This window comes from Cyprinus carpio, chromosome B9 (assembly GCF_018340385.1).
Source record: "Cyprinus carpio isolate SPL01 chromosome B9, ASM1834038v1, whole genome shotgun sequence".
Taxonomy (NCBI): domain Eukaryota; kingdom Metazoa; phylum Chordata; class Actinopteri; order Cypriniformes; family Cyprinidae; genus Cyprinus; species Cyprinus carpio.
In genome coordinates this window covers 7749516-7766904 of record NC_056605.1, presented here as the reverse complement: position 1 = coordinate 7766904, position 17389 = coordinate 7749516, and the positions used below count along the sequence as shown (strand labels likewise).

Sequence of the window (17389 nt, the reverse complement as noted above, 5' to 3'; positions counted from 1 at the left end):
CATTGGAGAGGAGCGAGGCCGGTGGTGCCTGTGTCGATGAGAATCACCTGTGACACAGGTCTAAAGGCTGGTGTGTTTGCACAGGTGTTGCTATTAGCACCAGACTCCCTCCCACGGCTCTCAGCCTGCCATGCTTCACATCACAAAGGCTTTATCCCTTCTCTCTTCAAACTATCAAAGCAGTTAAAGGACAAAAGGTTTATGTAACCTTCAAACTACAAATTTCTCTCTCAGTCTGTCCAACCATCTAGCTTAGGGCTTTAAAAAAAAAAAAAAAAAAAAAAAGGTTTTGTTGTACCAACATTTAAATCTAGCCTATTAAAGCACACTAAATCCACAAATCTTGAATCACGCTCCGGAACACTATTCGAGGCTAGTCTATCCCATCATGCATCATGTTTTGGAAAAAAAATTGCAGAGATCTTGTGAGAGGTCACGTAAAACTTTCTAATGTAAGTTAAATATTAATGTATTAATTAGACATTATTACATATATTTTGGTAGAAAAACAAGGTGTTGCACATTTTATTGGTGCAAAGATGATAGTAGTGTTGATAGTAGTGTAAAAGTTCGACACACACTTGTGTTCTTCATCCTTACTTGGACACTTGGGCCAAATACAGGAAATACGCCATATAAGTAGTCAAGTGGTCAGATGGGTATTCAAGTGTGGGTATTTGGAAAAGGGGAAAGTCTGGGTTTATTTTCAGTATTTGTGTGTGGTAAATGACTGAATGAATGAATGAATGATGCATTTATATAGCGCTTTATTGTGTATATTTGTACACCCAAAGTGCTTTACAAACATGTGGGGAGTCTCTCCTCAACCACCACCAGTGTGGCATTTGCATAAATACACAGTTCTGAGCACAGTGCACTTGTCTTGTGCACTTATTTACTGTCACATGCATGTGCTCCCAAGTGGCCAAGACCACAAGTGTGGGTACTTGGACAAGGCAGAACCTCTTTCGTTCACTTCCTAATCTATGCTTTTCCTGGACTTTGTCTTAGCCAAATTGCCCTAATGTCTCACAATCATGGGCCGGTTCGTCAGTTTTCATTTTATCACAATGAATCATTATAAAGTTGATCTTTTCTCTATCTTCATATCTGTCCCCTATTTTTTAAAGGCCCTCCATTTACCTTTGCATTTGATCAGGGCCACAGGCCTGTCTGTAAGCTGAGCTGTATTGAGGGAGACGCTGGGTGATCTGATCCCCTCTCACTATGACACGACTTCTCAGCGCTCAAACTGATCAGGTGTCCCTCTTTGCCACCAAGAGTCTGTCTCAGTATGAAATAGTGAGAGTTAAGAAGACCAGAGGAGACCCAAAATGAACAGATGAACACAAAGAGCAAGTTTCAAGCTAATCAGACAAGATGGACTTTATAACTCTATTAGGTAAATTAGACGTGTGTTGTTTGTTTGGTTGATTATCATAGTTTGCTATACTACAATCTACCTTCCTTACTCTTCTTCTACATCTTTTGTTGTCTTTCCCCAGTCAAATCTGAAATTAACTGTATATGTTTGGGTGCTGTTAAGATGAGTGTTTGAAGTAAGCCATGGCTAATCCAGAGGAACTGGAGTCTGCAGCAGGTGTAGATGTTGGGGCTGATATAAACGGAGGATCTATTCCCTGTAGAGACACAACACAAACAGATGGTCAGGTAAGAACACAGAGCAACTCATTTATGTTTGCATGTACCAGTGAGGCTCTAAATATCTTATCGGCCATATGGACTGAAAAAAAATGGTGTATGATTTACTTTTCACTCAGCTAGTGAATTGCTAGTAAATATCACAAAGAAACAGTAATAAGCACATTAAACATGACATTTTGAAGTAAAAAGACTGGAATAGTATTTTCTTGTAAAATGCACTTTTTACAACTTTGAAAAATCACTTTTACAGTGTAGTATTATTCTGAGATCTCACCCTTGATCATCACGATGACATCAGTGACAAAATATATGGAGAGCCTTTTCTTCTCCCTTTTAAATTTTAGAATTTTAGCATTAGCATTTTTTTTCTTTGATGTCCCATAAGATCCAACCCACTAGTTGAGAACCATTTACAATATTTACACAGTTAATTGAAATGAAGCTGTAATCAAATTAAATATAAATATTACATTAAAAATTGAAAAAAAAGAAAAAAAGACAGACACAAAATGACCAAATCAAAAGTATAAGAATAAAAGATACTTCAAAATATAAATGAATACAATAGTAGTTTAATGTTAAAACAACAATTGTTTGCTATACATTATCCATTCATTTTTACTGACATTTCAGTTAACGATAAAAATACAACATGATGCAGTGCAAAGTTCAAAATAAAACACCTGTACAAAGTTAATTCCTTAATTTTAATACAGTACATTGTGCCCTATTTTTACAGTTTATTTTTATTTTTTTTAATAAAATGAAATATCATCTAAGAAAAATCTGTATAAATGATACTCAAGGAAGCATGCTGGTTCACTGTTGAGTCTTTATGTTTCCACACAGGGTACAACCGATCAGATATATCCTGAGAAAATAGAGGTGGTCTCTGTAACTGAGGATGACATTCCTTCTGTGGATACCCCGACCCTGCTCAACACCAGTCCACTGGACAGTTCAAGTGCCAGTCCTGCACCAGATGACAGCACCATCAAACCAACCAAAGACCCTCTCACAGAAACCCCTTCAACCCAGCCCAGCCTTTCAATGCCAGTTACCAAAGTCCAGCCTTTTGTTACAGGTAACAATATGCATAATCAATGTTGTACATAGTTTTCTCCTGAAATTGACTTGTACAAAATAAAAATACAAAATAAAAATAAAAATTAGCATTAGCACAGTTTATGGCTGTGTGGTTTATAATTACATTAATAATATCTGAATTCTACATGATCCTTCAATAATGCTGTCAGAAGTATTAGTTCAAACTCACCCAAAAACATTTTAGTCATGGGATACATCAGCACTAATTAAGTTTGTTGCTGTCAAGTATTTGAACTACATAGTAAAATACACAAAGAGATTCTGTATGTTTCAGTAGCTCAACTAGTAGCACATGATACAAACATCAACAAGTACATATCGATAAAATGTATGAAGTGTCTGCTAAATGTATACATATGAATCTCTCTCCTCTCATGCATCTTATCACCTCATGAAACTGATATAGAGGATAAAACATTTAGGGGGAGACTGTTTGCACGCAGGATGGAGATACTTATTGGGGCCTGTGTCCTGCTCACCCTCACTATTGTGCTTGGAATTGGATTGGGCGGTAAGTAAATGTCTTTAGGGAGTACTCAATGCACCCAGAGATGTACAGTAACACTTCATTGGGTTATGGAAATTAATATTTTACTTGATTAAAAATATATGAGCTTTTCATGAGCGATGTTCTTTTAGGATACCTGGTTTCATGTGAACTAGTGTTATTGGGGACCATATACTTTAGTTTAGATTAGTACTGGGTGGTTTAGTGTTAGGGACCACAGGGGACCTCGTGAAGATTGGAAGTATGGCAAGGTGGGTGGTAAGCTGGAGGAGCCCTAGATCATAATAAAAACTCCTTATTACTGTGTTTCCAAAAAGTCAGTGTAAAACAATATTAAAAATGTGTTCTGAGTTTGTCACACCACAGAAAAATACATTATTACCCAACCAGTCAAATTTGAATGATAAAAAAATAAGTAAATGAAAAAGCCAAGTAAATGAATAAAGTATCAAAATATTTTTAAAATAAATAAGCGCTATTCTCTGCTCTCAAACGCTGTTGGTGTTAAAACCATGCCCACTTGTAGGAAGATTGCTGCCTGTCAACTGTTAAATACCACTAGAACATGAATGGATGACCGAGCTGTTTTGCAAATTGTTGCAACAAGGTAATATGCATTTACGTGACGAAGGCATAGCTAGCTAGCAAATTGTACTCTGTAGCTAATAACTAACGGCAATGACAGTTACTCGCGATGGAGCGGGCGAACCACTGATGCTAATGCACTCTAGTTATTTTTAGTGTTGGGGAGGGGCCATGTTCAGTGGCTCCAGTCATCAAGACATGATTTCAGGCATGCCCAAAAAATCCTTAAAGCAAAAATGGTAAGAAACTGATTAAAAGTGCAGTCAGTGTGTAAATTTTCCCAACATCTAGTGGTGAGGTAGCGAATTGCACATGGAGGAGCTACAGAGGCCGATAAAGATGTCGTTGTCTGAGACGACGGTTCTTTACAAAGGTAAATTAAGCAATTATATTTACTTAATTATTCAGTAAACCAATACGATATTGCGAATATTATTGTTACTTATTCAGTATTGTGTCAGTGTTTTATTCGCAAAAACAACATAGTGACGAAATTGCATTTCCATTTGCTCAAATAGCAAAAGAAAAACTAACTAAAAAATGAGAGTGACTGATAACGGCAGTCAGAAGAGAGAATGATCCCTCCATAGACGCTGCATTAGAAACACACTTTGCATTAGTGTTAACTAGTTTTTTGTAATTTGATGCAAAGGTGAAATAATACAAAGTATAGTGTTATAAATTTGCATGCATTAAAAAAAAAAAAACTAAATATTTAAAAACTTTTGAGGATTACGATACTGAGGACCGTTGAAATGCATCATCACAGTCTTGTGAAAAGGGTCCATTGCTCATTCTAAGGTAATAAAAACATAGGGGTTCATTATGTACAGTTTTTATGCACCTCTGAAAACAGTTGTGTATATTATACTGCATTTCTGTCAATAGATCCTCCTAAATATTACACACTGCACCTTTATTGGTCTAACTCCACAATTCAGTACAACATAGTTCACCGTCTTTGTAACGTGTTTTTAGCAATTCATTTCTAACATTTCTTATGTTTTTAGTTATCTGAAATGCCTTTACACTGACTTTAATATGGTCATGAACACATTGGGCATCATTGTCAGATATTAAATAATTTATTTGGTAAATTAATTCTTAAATATAAAAATGTATAATTTGATATTAAAAATAAGGTGATGTATCATCATTAAGAACAAACATGGTCTAACAATGAACAAAAGTACACTTAAAAATAAGCACTGATTAACCAAAAGATTAATTTAGCCTATGATCTGCAGAAGAAGAATTTCATAAATATTTGTAACAACATGAGAACAACATTGTGTGTAAAATATCCCTTCAACTCTAACATATTCTACCTAACACAGACTCCAGCAACCCAACACTCATCTATGCCATTATTTTTGTTATACGATTTAATATCAGTTATTCAGTTTTCAGTTAGCTATTTTTCTAACAAGCTGCTTTAATTTACTTAGAGTGAGTGTATATTAAGGTAGCTTATATTTACTTTTACTTAAGTATGACAATTAAAAACTTCATACAACATAGAACACACCCTTAGCAAAGATGAACCTACACAACTGCATTGAATAATTAACAGATTAGACTGGATTAGATTGCACAACCCAGGAGCTACAGACCTTCATAAGATGTCTCCAACTCAGGTTGCACAATCCAATACAGGCCACAGCCTCGCATTATGGTATCAGCTTACTGTATAGCCTTAAAGTGGTGATGTTTGGCTGTTATAAAGTAGTCAATGAATTTGTGAGTCACTAAGTAATGAAACAATGAATGGGAGGATTTACTTGCAGTGTATTGTGTCACAGTTATGTTTCAATTAAAGATAAATGCATGTAATGAAATAAATGATTATAATTACCACTTATCCCACATATTTAATTCTCATATTTCCATATTAGTTGGATTAAGCTGTACAGGGAAGTTTCGATGTGCCTCTGGGTGCGTTAGCATGTCTGCACAGTGTGATGGGCACTTTGATTGTGAACACGGAGAAGATGAGCTGAGCTGTGGTGAGCACCAGCACACTTAACCTTTGCATTACAGTTCAGTGCTGTTGTTGAATGTTGCTGTTCATATGTCAAGTGTCTATCTGCCTGTGCAGTGCGTCTGAGTGGGAAGAGCTCTGTACTTCAGGTGCTCATTGGAGGCGTCTGGAGGACTGTTTGTGCAGAGAACTGGGACTCTGAGCTTTCTCTCTCCGCTTGCAAACAGCTTGGCTATCTGAGGTACTGAATGCCATCAGGTCTTGACTGAAACACCCTCCTTTACGCACCCTTCCTCTACATTTTTGTCTGATCCCGCTCCTGGAAGGCCAATATCCTGCAGAGTTAAAGGTGCCATAGGATGCAAAAAAAAATCACTTTTATAAGGTGTTTGAACACAGTTGTGTGGCCACAGTGTGTGAAAACAACCAGCCTATAATGGTACAAATCCACCCACTCATTGTTTTATAATCCTAATAAATCATAAACAGTCTCTCCACACGAGCAGTTTCAGATTTCTCACTACTATGATGTCATAGTCGGGGAAAGTGCCGCCCATTTGTGACGCTCTCTGCCCTATTAGCATATACACATCCCTGAGTGAGAAGCAGCGGTCCACCATTACTGTTTTCTTGCTGTAGCTGCTGGAGGTACAATGTCAGCGCCAAAGAGCCATTAAAAGTGTTGTGTGTTGGGATGTACCAATGAACATAGGAGTCTCCATAGACTGCTGAGGACACGGTGGTTAAATGTAATTTTCGAAGGAAATGTCCGGGAAAAAAATTGAAAATTCCTATACCTTTGTGCTAACATTTTGAAAGAGGGATCGATACCAGTGCAAACGTCCAAAGCATCACGCGTCATATTTTGTTTTCCAAAAGAGCTTCTTGGCTCTCTGTAAGGCTAATGTTGCCCAAGGCTACCATTGTCTCTGCCTGTTTTCACTAATGCTGCCTTCACGTGCTACCAGAATGATCGTAAATAGGAATGGGGTAGTTAAAAATTGCGTTTGGAAGCAATGTGAGGTCAATAACATGGTCAACACCAGTTAAACCGTAACACTGCTATACCCACGAGCATGAGCTCTTGAAGCTCCGCACTCTTCTGAAAAGGGAGACGGGAGCACCAGCTCCTTTTCATTTAAAGGGGACAAACACAAAAAACAGCGCGCTTTGGCTCATAACCTAAAAGTGGTAATTTCAACAAGCTATAAAAAACTATCTGTGGGGTATTTTGAGATAAAACTTCACATACAGACTCCGGGGACGTCAGAGAACAATTTAAAATATTGTATCAATGCATTCCATGGCACCTTTAAGCTCTCTTACCTCTATTAAACACAGCAGAAACAACTAATCAAGGGCTGTAGGCTTAATGGAAACTTCCAGGGATACAGGCGTGTCGGGGGAGGACGCTGGTCCACCAGGAGCCCACACCTCTCTTTATATGATGGAAATAACATACCTGACATGTGAAAACAACATAACCGTGACCTAATCTTTAGGTGTGGACTCAAAACTAGGAATTTTGTACATAAATCAAGACAAAAAGCTTGTGCTGACTTGTTTCCATTTTTATGGGTAGCACCTGTAGAAATCTGTAATACTCAACACAGACCAGTCAAACTACAAACATTTTAAGCTTCTGGATGAGATTTTGTGACGTTTATCCATTGAAAACTTTTAAAAAATGACAAAGACATTTGATAAAGGGATTGGGATACATAAATATTTGATAATACACTGCACACTATCAATATGCTACTGCTGGTACCATAACATCAGGCTTTAATACTTTTCTTCTTCTCTCTGTTAGATATGTGGAGCAAAAAGCTCTTCCTCTGTCCTCTATTGAGCAGGACTTCCAAAGTAACCTGGTGTCAATAAGTATGAACAACACAAATGTACAGGAGGCCATCAAGATACACAACATGACCAGTTTCAGGTATAACACACCCTATTCATAATTACAGTGTTTGCAAAGCAGCAGTATTCAAAAAAAATGTCCTGAACTTTGTATATAGTTTCACATTTGTTGTTGCAGAAAGAGTATGTTCTATTACTATAGTATGAATGTAATTTGGATGTTCTACATATGTAGATGTTGTCACTGACACGTGACCTACCAGCATCAATTGCGTTGCCTCACAGTCAGTGACAATCTACTGGAGTGGCCTTATGGGATAGTAAAGTGTCCATTATACGCACATTTCAGAATCATGCCAGAAGTAGTAGGTACTTTTTGCCTAATCTTTTATGACTACTGTAAATTTGGACATACTTCTTTTGTCTGATACGGGGTTTTTTTTTTTGTTGTTGTTGTTGTTGTTGTTTTTTACCTAGTATACTATATATTAGGGAATTATGCGATTTCAGATGCAGCCACAGTCTACTGTCCATTGTCAATCTACCTTATTTTTCAATGCAGAAGTATGCTATATTCGATAGCCACTTTGGGTAAATAATTAGTACAATAACCATGTGCAGTAAATAGTAATCTGTGCTACAAATCAGTGTTTAAAATTATACTAATAAATTATAATAATATAATAATAAGCACCAACCAAACAGCATAAATAAGGTGGATAGTGTAATGAAGTATAAAGCACAGTTCACACATAAGCCACATTCAAACAAAGCAGCTTTCTGTTGATCAGTGCATATAGTTCACGTGACCAACTTGAACCTGATGTGAAAACTGCTTGGGTAAATCTTTTGTGATTATGCATTGTTCCTGATTGCTTGAATTCCTATTGAAATGGATTCACCTCAAAAATTTGCCAATCAATGGTAATGACGATAACTAACAAAATAATTTAAAGTTAATAATCATGTAAATTGTATAAGAATATGAAACTCCACACCACAACTATAACAATAGTGACTCACTAACTCACCTGATGAATAATAAAAACATTGCCATCCAGTCTGCACATTTATAATAAACAGAATGTTATTGTGTTTTGGTGTGGACAATAATATAGTTTTTACAGACAGTTTTAGACAGTATTCTAGTGTTTCACTACTAATGAACCAGGCGTTCTCGACACTCTGTAACTTTATTAAAGAACTGAAGAAGGTTACTGTTTTAGCCACAACCCACGCTGTGCATAAAAGGAAACACAAAAAAAGAATAACGCTCACTGCTCTCGGTTCTCTCTCTCGAGACTAACTCTGAGTTCTCTTTTTAGCCTGTCCTCCTCCCACGCTGACCAAACCTACTGCCCCTTAAAGTGAACAGCTGTAACCAGTTATTGCTAAATGAACATTGCTGAACATCATGACATTAACAAATGTCCTTCACATTTGTAACAACATCACAGCATCTACATGCATCTTCCTGTTTCCAAACTGATGTATTCAGGTTTCCAAAAGATACGACAGAAGCAAACAGAAGACACGGTAGAAAAACATCTTGGTTACGTATGTAACCTTGATTCCCTGAACAGGGAACAAGATGCTGTGATGGCATCATCGCTATGGGTAACACCTCCGGTGGGACAAATGTCTGAAGCCCTTATACCATCACACCAATTCATTGGCCAATAGCGCTTAGCCCCACCCCATGCATACATCACGTATGCTCATAGCCGCGTGCTACGCGCTATTTCATCAGATTTCCACATTACAAAGGAAGCACTATCGAAGGTACGGGAATGGCCAGCATCGCAGTATCTCGTTCCCTGTTCAGGGAACCAAGGTTGCATACGTAACTCAGATGTTCCCTTTTATAGGGAAGTGTGTCAAGATAGCAGGTTGACAATTTTGGTGCTGCACTATTTCTTCCAAAATTTTGCTTTCAGTTGCTTCAAAAATAGACATAGTATCTTTTTGATATTGCAGCCAAATCTGTCTGACCTCTGTCTGCATTGCTTGAGGACATGCTAATCGCCTTCCTGATATTGATGATCATCTCAGAAAAGAAGGAAGCAAACTCATTGCATTTGCTATCTGAGAGCATTTCACTGGGAATCTGACTTGGGGGGTTTGTCAGTCTCTCAACAGTGGCAAAAAGAGTATGAGTGTTGTTTAAGTTACTGTTTATAAGGTTTGAAAAGAAATTCTGTCTAGCTGTGGCTAGTTTCACATTAAAAGCATGAAGGCTGTCTTTATAGATGCTATAGTGAATTTCAAGTTTCGTCTTCTGCCACATCCGCTCGTCTTTTCTGCAATTTCTTTTCAAGGTCTGAACTGCTGTTGATCTTCTCCAAACTGATTTCTGTCTGTTTGTTTTCTTACTGACTATTATTGGAGCAATATCATCAATAACATTCTTAACTTTTGAGTTAAAGGAATCAAGGAGAATATCAACAGAGTCTGCAGAAATGCTTGGTGTTAAAGATATAGCTTACGATTGACTCTGGTCAGTTTGATCATGTATACAAACCATTAGAGGCATTTTTTTAACACAGAGCACAGCCTTTAGAATGACATCTTACCTTATTTCTGTACCTTGCTTTTGTACTATTTTAGACCTAGAGTGCCATCTGCAGTAGTTGCTCAGAACACTGTGCATACTTCAGAAGATTTTTGCATTACTTTGTTCTGTAGCCAACAGCTTCAAGTGTCTGATGCCCCCTTTTACCCTCGTTGAATGTAATGCTTTCACAGCTGCTATGCTTTTCATTTCTTTCAAGCACAGGAGATTAGTATGATTCCACAAAATCTTAAAGTCAAATATAATTAATGTTTTGTAGATTTACTCATCATGCATAAACTGTTCCATTTCTGTCATAATTTTCTCACCTCCAATAATACAAACTCTTGTGATTTTCTTTCTTCCATGGAACACAAAAGGAAGTCATCCTAGCCATATGATATACCTATTCCTTATGTTTTCTTAAAATGGGCCTTCTATCTTTTTTCCCAAGGCAGAAGTGGTTTTAGATGAATTAAGCCCATGAATGGCATACCATTTCTTAACCATCTATATCATTTTGTTGACTTCTCTTTCCCTAGTAAAACCCAGTGCAGTCTGGGGATGATAACAACACTTAAGTGTATAGGTAAGTCATATCAACAGTACTTTTGTTGGTTTAAAGGTGCAGTTACATTAGCAACATTTCTGCAAAACAGCTCATACAAAAGTCATTTTCAAACCAAACAGCTTTTAGTCGGTCAATGTGATGCATCTAAATATCTGCCTTGATGCGTTCCTCAATTACATAGCTTATGTTCTTCATTCCCCCTGAGATCAATATTCAATATCAATCTTAAAGATTGTTCACAATCCTAATGTTTCAAATGTATACATAGCTGTATATATATATATATATATATATATATATATATATATATATATATATATATATATATATATATAAGATATATATATATATATATATATATGTAGCTTAATGGATGTTTTTTAAACTTCTTGTTAGTTAAAGGTATTTTTTCTTTGCTAATTTTCTTTGCTAATTTAAATTATTGAGTAATATAATTAAAATGAGGTTAACTACATGACATAAAGTCTTCTAGAAAAAGCAGGTCACCCTCATGTCACATCACCAGGTGTGTCGACTCATTAAATTATCTTTAAAAATAATGTTTACAAGTTTCATTCACATGCCTCAGCCTGTGTGCGATTCACCTTGAAAAAATTAAAAATGTATATAATGTCCAGAGAACAAAATAAAAGATAAACAGAGCTTTGATATGAAGTGGTAACTGTTAATTAAAAAACCTCATACATCCAGGGCAATAGGTGTCAGTGTCAGTGTAGACTTTCTACCATGCAATTGTTTGAAAAATTTGAAAAAACTCACACTTTTCTTCTCAAAACTGAGTTTATATCTTGCTATTTTGAGTTATAAATTTGCAATTGTGAGTTTATATCTAGGTTTATATCTCGCAATTATGACTTTTTATTCAGTACTCAGAATTGTGGGGAAAAAAAAGAATTGTAAGAAAAAATTTTAATTAACTTTTATTTATTTATTTATTTATTTATTTATTTATTTATTTATTTATTTATTTATTTATTGTGGTGGAAATAAGCTTCCATACCTTTAAGTATTTCAGACCTTTATTCTTTTTAAAAGATGACCACTTTCTAAACTATAAATTGCAAATGTGAAAAAAAAAAAAAAAAAAAAAAAACTTGCCATATCAGTGATTAATAAGCAAACATTTGATCTATTTCTGCATAGCTTGTGGTTCCAGACCTAAGTTCAGTGCTCGTATAGTAGGTGGTAACCTGTCGGTTGAGGGTCAGTTCCCCTGGCAGGTGAGCCTGCACTTTCAGAACGAGCACCTCTGCGGAGGCTCCATTATATCATCTCGCTGGATACTGACTGCTGCACACTGTGTATATGGGTGAGTTTAAAGTGTCCTCATGAAACAATATTCAGAAAGCCACATGGAAATTATCATAATCTGCTGCTTTCCATGCAGGTTTGCATACCCTGTGCTGTGGAACGTCTATGTGGGCTTGATTGATCAACCGGTTAATGCAATGCAGTCTCTCGCTGTGGAGAAGATCATTTATCACAGTCGCTACAGACCCAAGGGCTTGGACCATGATATAGCTCTGATGAAACTGGTGCAGCCCCTCAGCTTCAATGGTACCTTTTGCAAAGGGGTACTTTTAAAAGATTAAGGGAATTTTGGTTTCTCAGTTCATGACCCCTTTAAAATGGAAAGTGGTTCTGAAGAACCACAAGAGTTGACGTTTATTTCACAAGCTAGTGTAATGATTGGCAGTTATGCAAATGGACTTTTAGTCTTATCTTAATAAGTTACATTCTCCATGCCCTTGTTTTGCATTCATTGTGACAAATGGCTTATCACCATTTTATTTTTATTTTTTTCAGGTTTTGTGGAGCCTATTTGTCTGCCGAACTTTGGGGAGGAGTTTGAGGATGGTAAAATGTGCTGGATCTCAGGATGGGGCGCCACAGATGATGGAGGTGAGTTTGGGAATTTAAAGGCCATTACACACCAAATAGACATAAAAGAACTAGTGGCAACAAAAGCAGACTATGTTTTTGCCTCGGTTTGCTTGTGTTTGGGCCAAAAAGTTGTGCTTGAACACACCAAAGACTACAGCCAATGGCCAACTAGTACATATTTTTTGCGACTGTGTCTAAGGAAATAACTCTCACTACCAGTAGGTGGCAGTCCTCATCCTTTCAAAAAGGGAAAGTGAAACCTGGTTGGCAAATATACAAAGCAGCACTTGATTACAATTTTGTATATGAATCATGTTGATCAGTTTATCTTCGTAAACTTAAATGTAAAATTTGAAGACCCTTCTATGTGTGCTGTCTTGACATTGATGTTTGCTTAAAGGGGACATATCACACAGTTTCTGCCAATCTCATGTCAATCTTGAGTAGCTAGAGTAGTACTGCATCCTTCATATCTAAAGAGAGTCTGTTTTGTCAGATTTATAAAAGACAGAAACAGCTTTCCGCTTCTCTCCGAAAACAGTCAAGCTTCTGGAGGCATGTTGTGGGTGGAGTTATAGAGTCATGAGCATGCAAAGCTTTTGCATAGCGATTACCTGCAAGATGTGACATCAACATGATTCCTTTAATGCTTGGTTCTTGGGAAAGCTTAACGAGGATGTGAACGTTTTTCGCACACAAAGTTGTTATCTCGTAATCAGATTAATAATGATATTAGAAGTGTCTTTGCCACAGAAATACTCCGTCAAACTTCTAAATTGTTTTTTGAGACTTTGGACTCCACTACCGGCAGGGATCGTAGGTGGGTGGTGTGAATAACCAGAGCTCTCTTCCACCCTCAATACCACGACTGAGGTGAGACCCTTGAGCAAGGCACCGAACCCCAAACTGCTCTACGGGCGCAGCTGCAATATGGTTGCCCACTGCTCCGGGTGTGTGTACACGGTGTGTGTTTGTTCACAACTCACTGCTGTGTGTGTTCACTTGGATGGGTGAAATGCAGAGGACAAATTCAGAGTATGGGACACCATACTTAGCTAAAAAAAAGGAAAGGTAAGGACATGCAGCTATGTAAATAAAAATGCATGAAATAAAATTAAGGCCTTTCCACACTGAGCTCGAAAAGGCTAAGCGAATATCAAACACGATGCTGGAATAAAACAACAGATTCCTATGGATGCTTTCACAGAGACTGTGAACTTTGAAATGCAAATGCTTTTTTTTCCTAACCAGTCCGATGAATCTTTTAGGTTTCACAAAGCGAAAACACGGGCCGTCCAATAAGATTTGAGCATTACATCACGTGGCCAGAGCAACTGCTGTTAAGCAAAAGGTTGACGCTGTGGCTAAAAGCTCAGAAGACTGTATTGAGCACGAGCGTAAAAACACACAAATAGAGGACTGAACATAGAGATATATTTATATTTATATTCATACGATATATTTTCTGTATATGTTTTTATGCAGCTCTTGGTATTTTTATAACAGTAAATGATGTTTATGACAAGCATGTAGCATTCAGTCCATTGTAACCTACAAAGAGTGCATGTCTGCCTATTATAGAATCAAAATCCATTTTAGATCACAATCAGAAGTTGTTACAAGTACTCGGTGAAGTTGTTGTTGGTGAGTGAAAAACAGGCCTAAAATTGTGTGTATACCTGACATAAGCTGAAGGGCCTATCCAAGTGATCTTTCTCACCAAGTGTCCAATGATTCAACAATTCAGCATGCTCAGTTGGGTGCCCACAATGTGAAATACGCTGCAGAACTAGAACAAGATGAAGAAAACTATTGGTTAAGTCAATGTAGTAATAACTTGACCCTTGTCAGGTCACTCAAATCAATAAGGGCAAATGTTTTTGTTGTTGTTGTTTGTTGTTTTTTTAATTTGCGTGGTAAAATTGTAATTCTGATGTCAGTTGCAAATCACTCTGGTCAGAGTAAGATGGCAATGCACCTTTTCTACAAAAATACAGCAACATTTTTAAACTCTACTACACAGTATATATGTATATTCATATATGATAAATAAAGAATGTGCATCAGTTTTGCTAACGCATTTTTCAATCAATGAATGTGTTCAATGGTGTAATTTTTGTAATTGTACATTACATGGGTTATGCAAAGTGTGCAACCACACAGGGCCCCACAGGGGCCACTTTGTGAACAGATAGAGGATAATGAATTCACAGAGGTAGACACCTCCTGTGAACAAAATTCACGAATGGACCGAGGGTGCCAACATCCTCTAACTCGCACTGAGCCTCAGTCCACGTCTGTGACAGCCCTGACAATACTTTTATATTCTGTACATGCAGCTTAGCTAGTTTAATTGTAAATGATGATTTCTTACTTAAAAAAAAATACCATCAATATAGATGCTGCATTTTTTCTCAGTGACATATTCACAACTCAGAAAGAAATATAGCATTTTTTTCATCTTTCATCAAAATCTTTCAGTATGTTATAAAAAAATATCTTGTGAGGATACACAGATACTTTTGTATGTATTTCAGTGGAGAAATTGGTTTGGTAACACTTTACTTAAAGCCTTGTATAATGCCTTTTAAACGGTTATTAAAGGGTATAATGAAATATAATCATTCATAATGTACATTGTAATACATTATATTTTGCCATGAATAATGAAAACCTAATTTAAAATGCATAGTGTAACAATGAATTGATAAGTGTTATAATGTATTAACTGTGGTTACAATTATTCATGAGACAATGAACAATGCATTATAAGGTGCATTACAAAGCATAATTAATGCATTAAAACTACTTTTATAGTTCATTATACATAAAGGCTTTAAATAAAGTGTTACCATATGTTTTTGTCCCCAGAATGCTGAAACTGCAGCATCTACAGGAACATCTCAATAAAAAAGAATGTTGTGGAAAAGTTCATTTATTTCAGTAATTCAACTCAAATTGTGAAACTTGTGTATTAAATAAATTCAGTGCACACAGACTGAAGTAGTTTAAGTCTTTGGTTCTTTTAATTGTGATGATTTTGGCTCACATTTAACACAAACCCACTAATTCAACAAATTAGAATACTTCATAAGACCAATACAAAAAACATTTTTAGTGAATTGTTGGCCTTCTGGAAAGTATGTTCATTTACTCAATGTACTCAACTCATTCATTCCTCTGAGTTTGCAAAATGACCCGCAAGGAGATCAAATGTCCTGTTGTGTTCTATTAGGTGAAGGGAGTGTTTCGCTGCATTCAGCAAGAGTTCCCCTGATCTCTACAAAAGCTTGCAGTCAGCCGGAGGTATACCAAGGTTATATATCACCAGGCATGATCTGCGCAGGATACTTAGATGGGGGAACAGACTCCTGCCAGGTATATCATCTCACCATGGATTTGTACTTTATTTTATACTGATACTACACTGAATATAACATTTTCATGCACATCAAATTACACTTAATTTATATATTCCTTAAGTCTATAATAACCATTGGTTATTAGAATATGACCAAATACTGATTAACTTTGTAATATTACTGTGCAAGTCAACATGAAACACTACAGTTTAGAGAAAGTAGGCTACAATACCTGAAGGACCTACAGAGAGAAAAAAAAAAAAAGGAACCATTTTGTCTATGTTGGTAACAGGGTGACAGTGGTGGTCCATTGGCTTGTGAGGATTCCTTCACCTGGAAATTGGTGGGAGCCACGAGCTGGGGGCAAGGTTGTGCAGAAAAGAACAAACCTGGGGTTTACACGCGCATCACACAGTCCCTCAGCTGGATACATCTGCAGATGGAGGTCAGCATATGATCATGTCTGTCTGTGAAAGTTATGAGGTTTGTCAAAACATCTATATATAGTGAGACGGTCTCCTTTTAATGAATTTCATATATTTTTGTGCTTCAGATAAAAAGCTTGCAATGTTGTGATTCATTCCTTAAAACTACGATAAAAGGAATGAGAAAATTCTAGAACTAATGCAGTTGGAAAAATGGGCGGGTGCACTCTGTGGGAAAATGTCATGAGAAAAGCTATTTTTGCTGAGAAAGGTCATGCAAGAACATTATCTTATCCGTGATATCAGGAGTTATGCTAATGATTCAGTGCCCTCTTATGGTTTGAAATGAATAATACAACAAAACTATCATTTTCTTTTCCTCTTTTCATACAGAGAGAAGAAATACTGCATCCCTCTGCTACCAGCTCTGATTATTGAGACATACAGTTTAATTATGGGAAATGCAACATCAGGGAACTGAATCCAGGCAGAGACTTCACAAAAAAACAAAAAAAAAAAACCCTGCCACAGGCTGCACCTGTCACTGTATGTCATATAGAGGCACAGCGCAAGGAATCATTATATTATGTACACTCAAATCTGAAAAAGTTTTATTTGGTGTAAGTAGTCTTATACAGTACTTGCTATTGTTTTAAGAAATACCTGCCAAACACTCCTCTTATGTGTCATGAATGATTAAATACACAAATATTTCCAGAGACACGCAAGTGACATTGTGACTATATCTAATATGCAATAAATATGGAGAAAAAAGGACAAAGGCCCCATCCATGCAAAAAGTATTTTCACTGTTGCAAAACTTTGTAAAGGCTTTAATGTTATACTGTTGTAGTGTTTACAGTCCT

General features: G+C 36.7%; 1 protein-coding gene across 2 annotated transcripts; it reads left to right on the top strand.

Moving 5' to 3' along the window:
- The first annotated feature begins 816 nt into the window (after positions 1 to 816).
- On the top strand, positions 817 to 17292 carry tmprss3a (transmembrane serine protease 3a). Of its 2 annotated transcripts, XM_042730839.1 has the most exons (14): positions 817 to 1402; positions 1547 to 1671; positions 2515 to 2749; positions 3179 to 3283; positions 5761 to 5871; positions 5964 to 6087; positions 7660 to 7788; positions 10803 to 10849; positions 11996 to 12161; positions 12240 to 12409; positions 12659 to 12754; positions 15972 to 16114; positions 16391 to 16543; positions 16917 to 17292. In XM_042730839.1, the coding sequence occupies exons 2-14, from the start codon at positions 1567 to 1569 to the stop codon at positions 16959 to 16961; spliced, it is 1629 nt and encodes a 542-aa protein (XP_042586773.1). In that variant the 5' UTR covers positions 817 to 1402; positions 1547 to 1566; the 3' UTR covers positions 16962 to 17292. The 2 variants fall into 2 exon arrangements, with proteins under 2 accessions (XP_042586773.1, XP_042586772.1); XM_042730838.1 differs by having other exon boundaries at positions 817 to 1671.
- The last annotated feature ends 97 nt before the right edge of the window (positions 17293 to 17389 follow it).